This window comes from Aythya fuligula, chromosome 3 (genome assembly GCF_009819795.1).
Source record: "Aythya fuligula isolate bAytFul2 chromosome 3, bAytFul2.pri, whole genome shotgun sequence".
NCBI classification, from domain to species: Eukaryota; Metazoa; Chordata; class Aves; order Anseriformes; family Anatidae; genus Aythya; species Aythya fuligula.
In genome coordinates, this window is record NC_045561.1 from 94459009 (window position 1) to 94472349 (window position 13341).

At 41.9% G+C, this 13341-nt stretch overlaps 1 protein-coding gene across 2 annotated transcripts; it reads left to right on the forward strand.

The window, feature by feature from the left end:
- The first annotated feature begins 836 nt into the window (after positions 1 to 836).
- Positions 837 to 12408, forward strand: LOC116487462 (glutathione S-transferase). Of its 2 annotated transcripts, none has more exons than XM_032184451.1 (7): positions 837 to 942; positions 3677 to 3782; positions 4672 to 4723; positions 4987 to 5119; positions 6521 to 6662; positions 9423 to 9554; positions 10404 to 12408. In XM_032184451.1, the coding sequence occupies exons 2-7, from the start codon at positions 3696 to 3698 to the stop codon at positions 10524 to 10526; spliced, it is 669 nt and encodes a 222-aa protein (XP_032040342.1). In that variant the 5' UTR covers positions 837 to 942; positions 3677 to 3695; the 3' UTR covers positions 10527 to 12408. The 2 variants fall into 2 exon arrangements, with proteins under 2 accessions (XP_032040342.1, XP_032040343.1); XM_032184452.1 differs by having other exon boundaries at positions 837 to 933.
- Positions 12409 to 13341: the final 933 nt, after the last annotated feature.

Sequence of the window (13341 nt, forward strand, 5' to 3'; positions counted from 1 at the left end):
GTAGTGTTGCTGGAATAGGAAGGGGGCTTAGCCCAAACAGTGGGCAATGTGCCCTTCCTGGGAAAAGCCAAGCGAAGCCTGCAGATTCTGGCTTGATGGAGATGAAATGTTTGGATTCAGCTTTCTTCTGAACTTAATATTCCTTGTCTTGGAGTATGTTGGGATCAGCGGTCCTACCGCACTTCTGTTTTGTCACTAGCTGTTCAAACTCTTGTATGGTAGCTTCACCAACATCTCCTTTAACAGACAGCCTGCTGTAGCAGCTTAGAGCACTTTGCACACATTTAATGGAAAGATGATTGCTTGTAGCCAGCTGTGAAGTTGAAAAACTATTATCAACAGAGGAAGGAGGGCTCTGGCTGGTGTCAGAATCATAAAATCATACAGGCTGGAAAAGACTTCCAAGATCATCTGGTCCAACCATCCCCCTACCACCAATATCACCCACTAAACCATGTCCCTATGCTACCAGGACTTTGGCATTTGGAATTCTGTTTTGACTGATGTTAATTCATATTAAACTCGGTTATGAACTGTGCATTGCAATCACTGAAATCCAGGCTAGCAAGAAAGCTGAATACATAAACAGGCATTCTCTACATCAACCTGTTGTATGCAGCTGCCAACACCCTAAAAACAATTGCTCTGGCACTGCCAGCCTGAGATTGCAGCCTCTGAGCAATAAAACTCCTGCTATCTCTCACCTACTGACTTTTGAAGTAAAACACCAGACACCTGAAACCACAGGTTTCTGCACAAGCGTAACAGAGAGCCTCTGCCCCCCTGCAGCAGAAGCGTCCCACCCTCCTCCGGAGCCCATCCCCTCGGCTGCAGGGGCGGAGCAGCGGGGTCTGGATTGGGCTCAGGATCGGGCCCAGGACTGGGAGAGTGATCGGGAAAGGGATCGGGATCAGTCGGTGCAGCGGAGGCTCGGTCCGGAGGGTAGGGGTGGCGGTGGGCTGGGGGGACCAGGGTGGGGGGACGTGAGCCCGGTTTGGGGTCAGAGGCAGAGGCCGTGGCGGGGTCGAGGGGTCCGCTGCTCGGTAGGGTGGGCAGAGAGCACAGAGCTGCTGCTCTTTGTGGATAAGTTTTAAAATCTCCAGGGGTGATTCACCTTTCGCCTCTTGCGAGTGTCTCTTCCAGCTTGGGTGGTGGGAGGAATATTTCTCCATGCCGAGCGTTTGGCCTGGAGCCCAGTAGAAACCCCACACTGGTAAGCAATTATGGTCTTCTGACAGCCTGCAGAGCGAGTCGGGCACAGTGTTAGGAGGTTGAGCTGTGCGGGAGCTGTGTGCGAGGAGCCAGGCCTTGCAAGGAGCTGCCTGGGGGACACGTCAAGCTAGGAAGAAAGTTTAAGATCAGGCAGGTTACGAACATATGCTAAAGTTCGCTTATTTGCTTCACACTGGAAGGCCAGTGCCTGAATTGTTTGGGACAAAATAACTTTATTTAAAAACAAACAAACAAAGAAACCAAAAACAGAGATCGCAGCGGTAGCTGTCACTCTGGCACCTGCCTAGCTGAAGCCTGAGGAAGGTCTCGTGCACTAGGACATCTAGAAGGTTAAGGATTTCTCTTCAAGTCCATTATTATTCAAAAAATAATTTACCAACCTTGCTCCTGTTTCGTGACTCATTTGCTTCTCAGAGGAATGCTTGTTGCAGTGCAGTAACAGAATCACTGCAGTACTTTGCCACCACAAGGAAATGTTCAGCCTAAACCCCAAAGCAGTGCAATTTCTGGAAGATCTAAGCTTTTTCTCACCTGCACAAAAGACTCAGCCCTAAGCCAGCCCCAGAAAGGAAATGTGATGGGCAAGTACAGCTTATGTCGATACTAGGACTTTTTCTTGCTGACATATCATCAGCTGTTCAGGTTTTCTTTTTTTTTTTTTTTTTTTTTTTTTTTTTTGGAGTGAGGCACTGAGCTGACACTGGCAAGCAAGATGGATGTTTTTTTACTAGCTCTTCCTCTGCTTTGGGTTCAGGGAACTTTGTTCTTTCTGCTTAAGCAAGCCTGTCTTTGCAGTGTATTTCTCACATTTACTCCAAATGCTGGAGGTGGGAGTCCTTGTCCAGTGCTTGTCCAGGCTGTGAAGGGCCCAAGTGCAGCTCTCCTCTCAGATGGAGTGGAGTTGATACTCCCTGAGCATGAAGGAATTAAGTATTTTTGAAGTACCAAAGTTTGAGAGCTTTTCATGTGGTGTAGTGTAACTCATGTGCTTATGGGAACTAGAAATGTAGTGTAGGGCATGTAGGGAAGGTGGTTGTAATAAGGCACTTCTCTAAATGCCTTGTCTATGCACTCTGTTGCTGTTCAGGTATTAGTTAGGTATCTGGCAGCTGTAGACTGATGAAAACAAAACATAAGACATAATCAAGTCTTCATTATCAAGTACATTTTTATGTTAAAGGAGAACTTTGCTGGAAGAGACTGAGGTGTCTGTGAATACAGGTATTGCCAAGGCTGGGTGTAAGCTGAGCAGAGGTTTTGAGGAGCATATTTTGGACTGGGGTGCCACAGTTTTGCAAAGCAATGGCTGTTCCTTACAGGGCATGTTGAAGGTACCACCCAACACAAAGGAGTTCAGTGGAGAAGACCTGACATGCAGTCTCCCCACTCACTGTTATACTGTTCATTTGTGCATCTTCATTGACAGCTTTGGTATTGTGGCCAGGGTTTCTACTTTGTGGCTCAGATGAGTGCTGTAAAGTCTGTACTCGAGTAATTGAACATGTCTGTAAAGAGATGAAACCTTGGTTTAATGATGAAACACTCTGCTAATCAGTCTGTGAGTTTGTCCTATTACCAAATCTGTTTTTATCTTCTGGTGATAAGAGTACAGTGATAACTTTGTTTTCTGCACCAGACAAGCTCCCCTTGGCTGCCAGGTTCAAACTACAGCATGTGAGTGTACCTGGTGTTAGTGAGACTTTGGAAGAACAATGTTTTAATCCCCATGCCATTATCTGGTGGCCTTGCTGCTGGTATCATTGATCAGGCTTTATCTATCCAATGGAGATCGTGGTCTCATTTGTTTGGTTTCAGCCTTAATTTTAAGTTTTCAGAGCCAGCAGGATATACATCCCTGTTTGAGTTTAACTGTTATCCATAAGATTGGAACAGGTCTTGAAGTCAGTCCATGTGCCCTATAATGGATATATTGTGATTTGGCTAATGGTCAAAACAACTAGCTAAATATGGATATTAGCAGGCATGGTGGAATATATCTTGCTGTTATAAGCTCGTGCTTGTAAAGGCACAGCAACATAGAGGCCTGAAACTTCATAATGAGAGAGGTAAAAGTAAATGGCTATCCTAAACTCGATGTTCTCGCAAGCAGTTTCACATAGTACATTTTCTAGTCTGATATGACTTGGATGCTGTCACAAAACCCAACACCTACTGAATAGATTGAATCACTGTGAGGTTATTCTGTCACGATTCCATGTTGAATCGCTGCATGTTCTTCTGGTGATGTGCCCTAATGTTTTTTTCTTCCACTAAATCCACAGGAACCTTGGTTGCGTCAAGCCTGAATATCTAGGATTTGATTGCCCTTCTAGTTTCACATTCATCCAACTGTATTTAGTCATTTGGAATGGATCATTTTATATACAAATAAAAATAATAATAAAAAAATAAACTATTTCATATATCTTCTTGAATTTGTCAGAAAGAACAACTCTGAAATCATGGCGGGGAAACCTAAGCTGCACTATACCTGTGGAAGGGGGAAAATGGAGTCAATCCGATGGCTGTTAGCAGCAGCTGGGGTTGAGGTTTGTACCTTTTTTAAACATTCATTATTTTAATAAAGTGATCCGATTAATCTGTGATTAAAATATGGATTCTGTTTTGGAAAGATTTTCAATGTACATCTCTGCTTAGAGATATGCACAACATCACATTGTGATGCAGAATGCTTAGATTCAGTGACATACTCATACTGCATTTAAGATATTCTTTGATTTTAATATACAAAAATAATAAATTATTCATTTTTGAAACATACTTTATGCCGTCAAGATCTTAAATCACTGCTTATACTGTTTATAAGGTTTTCTGAATGCAAATTCTGAATTCCCCATGTCTTATGATTGGTCTCCACTGAAAGATCATGCATACCACATGAAGAACTTAGTGCAATCTCCAAACAAAGTGGTTTTCTTTTGTTGGTCAGGACCTGACTCGGATAAATCAGCAAAGCTGCCCTGAAGCCAGTGGAGGGCTATCTTAGATTTGCATCAGCTGAAAGCTGTCCTAAGGCATCTTAATTTCTACATTCACTTTTTTGTTTGAATATAGTGGTTTGAAACTATTTTCTCAGAAACTTTCTATATTCCATTGGAAATGAATGTCTTTTTTAATGGTGCTTATTCATTGTGAGTGTTGCTGACAGAGAAGCTGAAGATCACGAGTGCTGAGGAAGCAGAGATCTTGCCCTCAATGAATTGTCCTCTTCATTTAAAAAGTAAAAAAACAAACCAAACCAAAACAAAACAACAACAACAAAAACATATATACAACAGCAGGGGGAAAGAGAGGGGTAAATACTGTGTATGAGAGGCATAACTTGTTAAAAATTTCAGAGTCCAGCTACCAGACTCCCTGCCACTTTCCCATTGTCTTTGGAGTTACACAATGGTGTTTTCTGTCTTTGCTTTTCAGTTTGAGGAACAATTCATAGAAAAAAATGAACACCTAGAAAAACTACGCAAAGGTGAGTCTGTAAACAGTCCCCTAAACGTAAGCTCACACCAATATAACAAAAGGAGTACTTCTTCTGACTTTGTTAGCCCGAGGTGAGATTTCTGTAAGATCTCCAGTGCGATGTGACCTGTAAAGAGGTTTGAGAGACCTGGTTGCATTGCAGAAGCTTTAGATTGCTCAGCATTAGAAATGTCTTGGTATGCTACAGATAATCTTTCTCAGAATTAACGTAGTACTACAGCAGCATGAGAAGTTTGCTTCTTTTGTCTCCAGATGGAGACCTGCTGTTCCAGCAAGTGCCCATGGTGGAGATCGATGGGATGAAGATGGTGCAGACCAGAGCCATCCTCAGCTACATAGCAGGGAAATACAACCTCTATGGGAAAGACCTGAAGGAGAGAGCCTGGTATGGTAACTGTACACACCATCTTCACTCATACTTTTCCACTTTTTTTAACATACAAGAAAAAAGTATTGCTTTGAAATGTCTGCATGTAGACATGCAAAAAATTTGCTAGCACTTAGTCCCTTCAGATCCAGGGGCTGGGTAAGAAGACTGTGATTGAGAAATGATTGTTTGTTGTCAACATAATGAGAAAGTTATGCCTGCTTTCAGGCTCATTTGAACTCACAGAGCAGAAGTGGTTTAAGTTGCTGGGCAACTGGAGGACCATAAGGCAATTGTAATGGCTAAGGTTGCTTTTCGGTGGGTTTATTTTTTTTAGATGGAAAACAGTAGGGAAAACTACAGCTGCCTGGAGACACTGAAGTGCTTTGAAAACAAAAATAAAGAAATGCTCAGTGACTTAATGTCCCTGAAAGTTGAACCATTTGTTTCATAATATTCCTTTACCGTGTAAACTGTGGATACTTTTCGTTGTCAAAAGAACTAATGAAAAACGAAAAGTCATCACTCTTAAATAAATAAATCATGGAGAATGAAGTCCTTAACCTAATTGACTGCCACTGACAGTGAAAGGTTTATTCGGTAAAAATGGAGAGACAGCTCCAGAGATAGTGTTATTATGGTTATTATGGACAGTAATATCTCATCTGGAGTACTGCGTTCAGCTCTGGAGCCCCCAGCGTAAGAAAGACATGGACCTATTCGAGGTGGTCTGGAGGAGGGCCACGAGGATGATCAGAGGGCTGGATAAGGGGTAATAGCTTTAAACTAAAAGATGGTAGGTTTAGATTAGATATAAGGAAAAGAACTGTTCACCATGAGGGTGGTGAGGCCCTGGCACAGGTTGCCCAGAGAAGCTGTGGATGCCCCATCCCTGGAGGTGTTCAAGACCAGGCTGGATGGGGCTTTGGGCAACCTGGTCTGGTGGGAGGTGTCCCTGCCCATGGCAGGAGGGTTGGAACTGGGTGGTCTTTAAGGCCCTTCCAACCCAAACCCTTCTGTGATTTAAACTGGCAATTGGCAGCCATTTGCTGTCTGAATCCTTTTCTGATCAGACCTCAAAACTATTTTCTCCTGTAGAGTGGTTTGCATACATGTTCTTTTCTCCCACAGCATAGATAAATAGAATATCAGTGGAAAACAATGTGAACTCTACTTTGCATCAGCTGTACTGTAGTTTATACTGTGTTGCAGACACTGTGGGTCTGTTTATAAAGATCTGTGCTTTGGAAGAAAGAAACCTGAGCTGGAATCAAAATGGAAGAACAAGAAAATGAACCAGTGTCTTACGCTGAATTCACTAATAAGCATAATACTCAGTGATCCATTCAGCATTGTTGTTTCAGAAAAATAACCAACATGGAATGTTCACATGATCAATGCTAAATTAAAATGTTTCAGGATTGATATGTATGTGGAAGGAACAACAGACCTCATGGGAATGATCATGCAGCTCCCTTTGCAGTCAGCCGAGATGAGAGAAAAGAATCTTGCCTTAATCATTGAACGAGCTAAGACCAGATACTTTCCTGTTTATGAAAAGGTAAGTGATGAATCAGCATGAGTCCACATAGCAGGCTCCCCATATAATCTAAAGGCAGGTTGTGACACATCACCTGGGGCTGTGTGATGGAAATTGCATTCAGGAATGGGAAAAGAAGGCCATGAAATAATACTGGGCTGATCTCAATACTGAACATCTTTGCTGTCCTTAAGACTCCTCAGAGGGCAAATTCTACTTGTTATGAGGAAAGACTGGACTTCAATTATTTACACCTAGCTTAGTAACTGGTAGCTTACAGCATTTTGCACAAATGTCCCATTTAAATACCTGTGCCAGCCTTCAGAACTTACTTTCTAAAAGTGTACACACTCTTGCTGTTGAAAGTTAAATCTAACTGTGCATTATAATTAGTGACCTAATTCTGTGATCTTTCTCAAACCCATTGCTTTCGTAGAATTCACCTAAAGATTATTATTGTCCTTTTCTAAATTGCTTTTAGGGCATCCTTAGGCATGCAACAAATAGGTTCTGCAAACAGGATGCATCTAGCTTAAAAGCATTAAAGCAATTATCTACTGGCTGGCACGCACTAAGGAGGTGGCCTCTGATGAGCCACGAGGTGAAGCATTAGTATGATTACTGCACTCGTGAAGCACATGAAGAGCCCCTCTTGGCTATGCAAGAGTTGGTCAGGAGGGGAAGATTTCTCCGCTGCTCCCCGGAACATAGCCTTGGTGTTGCCATTTCCTACCAACTTGCTGTTTGTTTTGTGTTTTGTTTTTCCTTTTAGAATCTCTTATTTTTGTGTGTGTGTTTATTAACATTTTACCTTTTTGAATTCAGTTAGCGATGATTCCCGTCTCACTTTCCTGCTCCTGTTTGCACCCAACACGACGGTGCTGTGCAGACTTTCTCACAGCCCTTTCTCACCGTGTAGTGGTTTCCTCCAAGTCTGTGCCAAGGGTACACAGCTGCATTGGTTCAGAGCTGGGGTGGGTGCCTGGCTCAATCCCTCATTCCCTAGGAGGAATATGGGGAGAGGCTATAGAGGAGATCAGGGATATATGGGGGTTTCAAGAGCAAATTCGTCATGGGATCTGCTACTAAGAGCTAGCTCTGGGAAATCAGAATTATTTTGGAGGGTTGTTTATACAACTTTCTGGGACACAGAAATATGCCCTTTTTCTAATGTCTTTGCTCCTGCATGAAAACATCTGGCATCTATTTGGGAAATTTCTAATTTGTGTCACATGGAACAAACCACATTGTCTGTTACTTCATGTACCATTCAAAACAAACAAACAGAAAAACAGCACTTGGTGCAGCTTTGCGTGCGTCTTTATCAGAGCCTTAGGTTGTGCACGCAAAACGCACAGAAGCTGCCCTGTGATGAGACTGCACATCAACTACATAAGCCAGCGCTCCTGTAACCACACAGCTGCATTTCCACACCTGTGGAATACTGTGCTGGGAGAGACTGATCGCACACAGCAATCTTTCAAAGATTTGAGGTCTGGTAACATAAAGAAAAATTACTAAAAAAAAAAAAAGGCAAAATTACATTACATTATTCTCCAAACCTGTGCCTACTTGCCACAGGCAATTGTTATGGTATATCTGGTGTGTGTGCCTAGTGGGGGAAAGTCTTTAAAATAGTCCTTATTCACTGGTGTTAGACACAGCTAAACTTTGCATGATTTTTAACCTAGCTAATTTCATCAGAATGATTAATAACTTTCCTTCTGTACCGGCTGCTTAAGCAGTACATTGATTCATTGATTTGGCAGGCTTTGCAGTCCATACATTACACTGTCCTGACAGTAAAACCTCTGTAGCTAAAAGTAATGAAGGAATTGGCTCTGGGGACACAGGCTGGTGCCCTAGTCTCAGTGCATGCTTCTTAGTGGAGTGTAGCATCAGCGCAGTGTAGGCACAGATGTGTTTTCTTCTGCTTCAAGGGTGGTAATCTTCAAGAGGAGGGTAAGCTGGAGAGCTGGTAACTGCTTTGAATTGCTGTGCAGCAACATTCGCTGCAAAGTGTGTGTTACAGCTGCTAGTAGCTTTGCAGGACTGTGGTTCTGGCATCAGCAGGCTGCCAAGAGAATCCTTCAGTACAGGATGAAGGGTGCAAAGGCTGCGTTCCTTGGCTCCTGACCTACTTCAGACTGTAACCAGAAGTCTCACATTTGGCTGAAAACAACCAAGCAACTCCTCCACTCCACAGGCATTCATAGTTTTTTTTCTAAGATTTTGAACTGGGGCATTCACTAGTTTTGAAAATAGCTCATTGTTAGGGTGTAGCAGCAGCAGTTCAGGCTGTGCTGCCAAATATGAGGCTCTGGAGATTTCCCTGGTTGACTGATGAATAATACTCTGCTGCTTCCTGCGGGGACAGTTTAACCATCTGGGAATTTAGGGGCTGTTTCTTCTTTTTTATTTTATTTTTATCAAAGTACATTACAGCTAAGCTGTCTTAACTACCTCTTCCAATTACTCCAGTCCTGCTTCTCTTCTGTGATTTGAGTCCTTCTTGTGGGACAGCAACCTGGGGTGACAGGTTAGAGTGAGTGATAAGCCCACATACACTGAAACATGAGTTCTGGTTCCATATTTTTTGTCATGAGAATACCTACTTTCTATCTTCGTAAGTCCTCGTATGGATTTGCTGTGCTGTGTATTTTTGTAGAAATCTGTCTGTAATAAAACATCTAGCTAAAATGATTGCATCCTTATTATTATTCATTTTTTCATTATTCGTTATATTCATTATTCATTCATATTATTGTTCATGTTTTGTAGGCCTTAAAAGACCATGGTCATGATTATCTTGTTGGCAACAAATTTAGCTGGGCAGACATCCATCTGCTGGAAGCCATTCTAATGGTAGAAGAATGTAAGCCAGATATACTGTCTGCATTCCCTCAGCTACAGGTTAGTGATCATCTCATCTCAACACAGAACGTAACAAGCAAATTTCACGGCCCAGGTCTGAAAGCTAATTGATGTTTTTTGAAGCGTTGTGCTACATTGCTGGTAGCTCTCTGATCTACCACTGACTGTAACAAGCTGAACCCACTCACAGTGCTGCCCCCAGAGCTGCTGGGGGCTCACCTTTCTCCAGCTCTGCAGCCCGCAGTTGTTCTCAGCTGGGAGGAATTCACTTACCATAAGATCACAGAATTATTAAGGTGGAAAAGACCTCTAATATCATCTAGTCCAACATTTAACCTAGTACTGAAGTACACCTCTAAACCATGCTACCAAGTTCTGCACCTACATGTCTCTTGAAAACCTCCAGGGATGGTGGACTCAATTGCTTCCCTGGACAGCCTGTTCTAGCACCACACAATGCTTTCAGTAAAGAAACTCCTCCTAATATCCAACCTAATATCCTACCGACTCTACCAATTCAGGCCTGCCACTGCTGCTTCCATGTCTTCAAGCACAGCAGTGAGCATCAGGAGGGGAGGTCCACAGCTTGTTACGTCTGCAGTTCCCATCCTTCTGCTTTTGCCAGCAAAGTTACATTTGGAAGAAATCATATACAATTACAGAATCTGGTGTGTTCCTTTTTTCTTGTCTTTTGTGGTGTTTAATATAATTTATATATGTATGTATATAAAGTTAAAAATGCAGAGTGTTGAGCAGGCTATAAGTACCAATAACTTTCTCTGCTAAATAGGTATGGCTGAGAAGTAAAAAATCCAAGTCATCTGATTTTTAAGCTATAAAGGATTATAATATCCTCGCTCTCACTGGCTTTCTTGCTTCTTGTTACAGGCTTTTAAAGGAAGAATAAGCAACATTCCAACAATCAAAAAATTCTTGCAGCCTGGCAGCCAGAGGAAGCCACCAGCAGATGACAAGTATATTGCTAATGTGAGGAAAATATTCAATATCTAATCATGTGGCTGCTGAAGATAACACAACTATAGCATATTACCTGAGCTGTGCCTTATAAGTGGAAACTGTGTAGATGTATTCTGTGGCTGTAGTATTAATCTTTGAAAGAGAAGATAGTTTAGACTGGGATAAAAGGCTGTAGGACATGTTGATTTTACAAGGTAGTATTTTATTACCACCAGTTTTTACTACTACCAGCTACATGAAATAAAATATGCTAATATTCTATGTTTACTTAATTGCAATATTTCCAAAATTCAGTGTCCCCATGTTCTTTTTATTTGCTGTCTGTACTTTTAGAACTACAGTTAAAAGCTATATAAATAACAAATATAAATTAGAACTCGTGATTTATGGGTGAAAGCAAGAAACTATTTTAATCCTCACATGAATCTCTTAGAAGAGATTTTGTTTCACTGAAAGATCAAAGTACATTTGTCTAATTAGTCCCATGTAGTTTTCATCCGTGCTACTTACACCCTTGCTCCTCGTCTTGTTGCTTGGCTGGATTGCCCAGCAGGGAAAATGCTGCTTGACTTCGGTAAGATTTCATTTTCCCCAGTTACTTCTAAAGTAAAGAGAACTCTCAAGAGAACTGTGAGGCTGCTTACCTTTTCTGTAAAAGAGTTTATGAATGCTTTAAGCACTGTTGGGATAAAACTTGTTTCAGATTCTTTACCCTAATTTCACAGGAACCATCACTGTCACAAATAGTACCATAAACAATTCCTTCCTTTTTTTTTTTTTTTCTTTCTCAGTAGGACTCAGACTGGTGAGGCAGAGAAGCCAGTGTAGAGACAGTGTTAGCCCAGCAGTTACCTCTTTTTCTGACTTGTTTAGGAGCCACATATTGTACCTCAGGTACAAACTGGAACAACCCCCTCACCTAGTCACTACCCACATTAGCTCCTAGCACTTTTTTATTTAGATCACCTGCTAGCTGGCAGCAGCAGTTTGAGCTGCTGCACCTCTGTTCCAAAGCAATGCAATAGTTACTGAACCCCTGCAGGGTCTGACAAAGGGCATCGCCTCTGCATGCTGTGAGTGCTTGTGGTGGTGTTCCCTCCCCAACCACCCACTTAAGCAGAGCATCTGGCCTAAGCAGGTAACATCAGTGGCAGTCCTGATGGATGTCTGGTCATGATGGCTGTATTCTGGATTCAGGAGAGACAGAAGACAAATAGCCAAGGGCTAATTTGAGCAATGCATCCCCCTCCCAACTATAGTGCTGGCCAAATTAAGAAGGAAGTCCAACTCAAGCTCAATTTGGAACAAACTAACACCCGAATGCAAATATGACCAAGAGTCAATCATCTCATCTCATCTCATAAACAGTGAGCAATCCGAGAGCCTTTTGAGCTCTCCTGGCACAGCAGAGACACCTCCCAGGGTTACTTCTGCAGATTGAGAAGACCATTATTGCCACAGGTTGGCTGTTAAGCAGACTGGGAAAGTAACAGCATGCTAACGTGCTGTAATGGTGCTTTGTGATCAAACTTTACACTGGCTAAGTAGCATAAAGGGTTTGTGTAATGCATATAAACCTTTAGACATAAGGTGTTGACCAAGTCTGGGACTAGGAGTGGATTCAGCCACACCTCTCTAGGCTCCTTTCCTCTTCAGCTCATGGAATTTAGAAAGCAATGGGGTCCACTCTGAACCTCCAGACTAAACGGGATGGCCTCCTTGATGTAAAATTGCCTAACCCAGTTCCTCACATAGTCTCTATGTAGCGTATGATGTCTTTCATTTAGTGTCTTTCAGTTGTATATAGCGTCTTTTACATAGTGTGCAACTAAGTGTATCGTCCAGCTATAATCAGGTGTACCTCGACATATGTTAAATCATATCAATAAACCATATTGCTACTTCTCTTTTCTGAGTGACGTGCACATCATTTCTTCCTGCGGCAATGCTCAATCCCCTATGGACAAAAATCCCCTAGGGATACAGGACACTTGCTGAGATCACTGCTTACTTGGGCTGCACAGAAATTTAGGCAAAAGCTTCTGGATTACAGTTGGGCTTGGAGTCTAGCCCCTGTCCCCACGGGGTAATTCTGAGAATGTATGAATGGCTCAACTCTGTAGATGCTAAAAAATATAAAATCTTCTTACACTGAGGATCTAGCAGGCAACTGCAGGATGGTGTCCACATTTCAGCAGTAGGTTGCCAAAACTTTTTTAGTAGAGCTTAATGTAAGGTGGGACTCTTCTGTATCTACAGACAAATATCCAAATCAGCATTGGTCACCTAAGTTTGTAATTACAGTACATAACAGTTCAATTCCCCTGACCTGTCTTAAAGTTATAATTCAGGATTAAAAAAAAAAACAAACACATTTTACCTGTCTCGCTGCCATTGCACGTACCAAGGCCCCAAACTGAAATCCGTAATACACCAGCTCAATCACCTGTAAGCATGCCAACACCCAGAGGTGACTGGTACCAGCATTTGTTAGCAAAAGATTCAGAGGTGGGGGCTGACGTTGGCATTTTTTGTTGTTGTTGTTTATTTTTTGGTCAGATATTCCTTAGACATTTGAGCTGCTCATACCTTGTCTCCACCTAGGCCCCAGCCAAGAATAACAAGCTTGGTGTTCCGATGGATTTGTGCAGCATTAAGATGTGATGTCTGTGCTTAGAGATAGGTGGCCTTTATAATATTATAATAATGTTTATAATATATACTCATTTTTATATAAGCATAAATATATAAAAGTATATATACTTATTTTTATATAAGTATATATATATTTGTAATGCTATATATATATATATATAATAACAGGGACACTAAACCATGTCCCTTAATG

What these genes read in the sequence shown, in the direction of transcription:
- LOC116487462 (XM_032184451.1), top strand. Translation starts at nt 3,696, where the DNA reads ATGGCGGGGAAACCTAAGCTGCACTATACCTGTGGAAGGGGGAAAATG. An exon ending in TAGCAGCAGCTGGGGTTGAG is followed by an intron (nt 3,783 to 4,671) that starts GTTTGTACCTTT and finishes TTTGCTTTTCAG; the next exon opens with TTTGAGGAACAATTCATAGA. An exon ending in GACCTGAAGGAGAGAGCCTG is followed by an intron (nt 5,120 to 6,520) that starts GTATGGTAACTG and finishes AAAATGTTTCAG; the next exon opens with GATTGATATGTATGTGGAAG.